The sequence below is a fragment of the Triticum dicoccoides genome, chromosome 6A, assembly GCF_002162155.2.
Source record: "Triticum dicoccoides isolate Atlit2015 ecotype Zavitan chromosome 6A, WEW_v2.0, whole genome shotgun sequence".
NCBI classification, from domain to species: Eukaryota; Viridiplantae; Streptophyta; class Magnoliopsida; order Poales; family Poaceae; genus Triticum; species Triticum dicoccoides.
The window spans coordinates 611,375,342-611,378,372 of record NC_041390.1 but is presented as its reverse complement, the minus strand read 5'-3'; the positions used below and the strand labels follow the sequence as shown (position 1 = coordinate 611,378,372).

Sequence of the window (3,031 nt, the reverse complement as noted above, 5' to 3'; positions counted from 1 at the left end):
CCCTTCTCACCTCTTTCATATAACTGAAAACTAAGCCAACCGTAAACACCGGATTATCCATGTCAATCTCTGCGTTGGAAGTCCTAAACGCACTCCCTCCACTTCTTTTTAGTTTGCATATAAAATTTGATCAAAGTCAAACTTTGTAAAGTTTGACTAACTTTATAGAAAAAAATATCAACATCTACAATACTAAAGCTATACGGTATGAAAATTAATTTTGTAATGCATCTAATAATATTGATTTCATATTGTGAATATTGATATTTTTTTCTATAAACTAAGTCAAAGTCAACAAAGTTTGACTTTGACCAAATTTTATATGCAAACTAAAAAAACGGAGGGAGTATAGTTTAACTCTTCTAGCTCTTCCTTTGAAAGGTTTAAGTCATCCTCATTTAGTGGATAATTCTCTTCCATGTACTCATTTGACACATTGCTATCCTCCGCATTGTTGCACATGTAGAGCTTCCTCCTGGCGGATTCAACTCAGATTGGTTTTATCGTGTGGTTCGCCTAGGGCTTGTGATCCACATCCCATGGGGTGTGATTTACATCCTCCAGGGCATCATCTCCACCACAAACTCCTATTGGTTTTGATCTTCCTTTCGATCCCATTGCAGGATCCGTGAGCATGTTGTAACACAATTGCGTGAATCAGACAAACAAGGCCGCAACATGTCCATCCCGAGGTGGAGCACCTCGTGCGAAAAGGGAAGCAGACCTCTACCGAAGTTACCCGGCAGTCTGGCAGCGGCTGGGGGATCTCCCTACTATCTCTAGGAGCTAACCCTAGCGAAGAGTTATCCATGGAAATGCCAAAGTAGCACTTATTTTTTCTTTCTTCAAGTTGGTTACCGTAAGACTTTTAACGTTGTTACCTTACTCTACTAGGGCTTTTATTAATATAAAGTTGAGTGCGTCGCCTTCTAAAAAATATGTATTCCCTTCATTCCCTTATACAAGGTCACAAACTCAGATTACAAGTACCAAGATAAAATTTAACGACTGATTTGCAAGCCAACTTTTCTTTTGTTAACCGAGATCACTAGTACATCCGCATGCATGCAAGGAAGGAATAAGAATGAAGTAGCACAGAGTCATTATGACTACATGCATGCAAGTATTAACCAAGTTGTTAGGCCCTTCCCAGTGCTCCACGGTGGATAGATGCTAAGCATGCCACATAAGCGAAAAAATGACATGGCACAACATTTAAGGAGGGGAGAGAGCATTTTGATGACCCTAAGAAGAACCAATGACAAGCGCGAGAATCTAGGCAAACCACATGAATGAAACAATTTGACCAATGCATGAAAGACTTTAGGTGCTAACTCATTAAATAAAGTGTGCTTCGCAACAACAAGTTAAGCACCTACGCATTGGGGAGTTGAGTTGCTAAGGTATTTAATGCACTTAGCACCTCATCTTAGCACCTTTGCATTGGAAGAGGTCTTAGTATGAGAAAACATCATTAATGTAAGTGGCATTGTATAGATGCAAAATGTATTTTTCATAGTGGCCTTGTATAAGGGAATGGGGGGAGTACAATTTTTCCATAGAGTGAAAAGGTATGTACATTTATTGAGAACAAATATGTATAAATTTCAAAAATGGTAAAATTATATTGTCGGGTTTTTAAGTATGGCAAATCGAATATTTTTATGGCAAATTGTGTTGTCTCGAGCGCTGGCAAATCCTTTGAGCAACACAGATGTGTATAAATATTGATTTGCCTTCTGTGGGCTATTTGTTTGGGCTTAAGGCCTTTGGATGGCAAAGGAGGCCGTGTCCACCTCGGGCCCCCAATCCTGTCCCACCGACCGGAGTCGCCGCCGAGATGACTGACCTCCATGACAAGCGCGCCACCAGCGAGTCCCGGAGATCCAAGCGCCCTGAGCGGTCCAGGCCGGAGGCGAAGGTGGCGGAGCCTCCGGCACGCCGGGCCAAGCGCGCCGAGGGTCATGTTCCTCTGCGCAAGCGCGAGTCTGCGAGGGTCGGGCGACCACCCCACCCCCTGGACTCGGAGGGTGTGACTGCGGAGCCTCGTCCAGCACGCCGCGACGAGCGATCATCCTCACCCCTTTGCGGCGATGGGGGCACGGAGGAAATCACCATGGCTCCTCCACCACGCCGCGCCAAGCGCGAGGACTCCCCTGACTCGCCTCGCACCGCCTACGTGCTCCGCAACCGCCGAGTCCCGGATGCCGGCGACCCCAAGCCCACCCCCCCTCCGTGCTTCGAGAAAAGGTATCTCTCTATATCTCCACCCCCGCAACGCAATCAATTCCATAACTTGATCTTCGCGATGTGCTGAATGCCTTGGATTTGGTTCATGGATGCTGAAATTCTGCTTCGTTGTGTGATTTTTGGGCAGATTGGTTTTACTATTGTGCTGACCACATGATGAAGCTTCAACCCACTGACAATTGCTACTTCCTAGCTTTGTTAAATAATATGCCAATGTTAGCAGTTGGTAACAATTACTCCTGCAGACTCACTCATACGAGTAAATTGCACAAAACCACCAGTTTGAAGGCTAGGTTTGCGAAAAACACTACAATACATTCTTTTTGCAAAAAACACCATGTCTATCGTAATTTTTTTGCAAATAACACTGATCGGCGGATTTGCCTCGGCTGAGCACGTTTATGACAGATGGGGTCCGCTAGTCAGGCTGATGTGGCACCAATTTCTAACACTGTTAAGTTGAACCGTTTTACTGGACATGGGGCCCACTTGTCAGCATTTCACCTTGATCTCTCTCTCTTCCCTCGAGCCAGCAACATGCAGGAGCGCCGCCGCCGCCGCCCATCACCATTGCCTCTGAGCTCCACGAAATTCACCGCCGTTAACCAGCCCTCACCCAGATCTGGCAAGAATCAAGTCGCCCCCCTCTCTGTACCTCGGATTCGTGCTCCTCCCCTGCGAGCGGCGGCCACGAGCGCCGGCGGGACTTGGATGAGGTCGGCGAGCCCGGCGATGCACATCGTCCTTGGCGCGTGGCGGAAGGCTGCCCCTCGGCCGGGGC

General features: G+C 46.8%; 1 protein-coding gene across 1 annotated transcript in view; it reads left to right on the top strand.

The window, feature by feature from the left end:
- Positions 1-1,808: 1,808 nt before the first annotated feature.
- Positions 1,809-3,031, top strand: part of LOC119314610 — a 4,487-nt gene continuing 3,264 nt past the window's right edge. Inside the window, exon 1 of the mRNA XM_037589330.1 lies at positions 1,809-2,250. Coding sequence (XP_037445227.1) covers positions 1,841-2,250 — 410 coding nt within the window. The 5' untranslated portion in view covers positions 1,809-1,840. The remainder of the gene's footprint in view (positions 2,251-3,031) is intronic.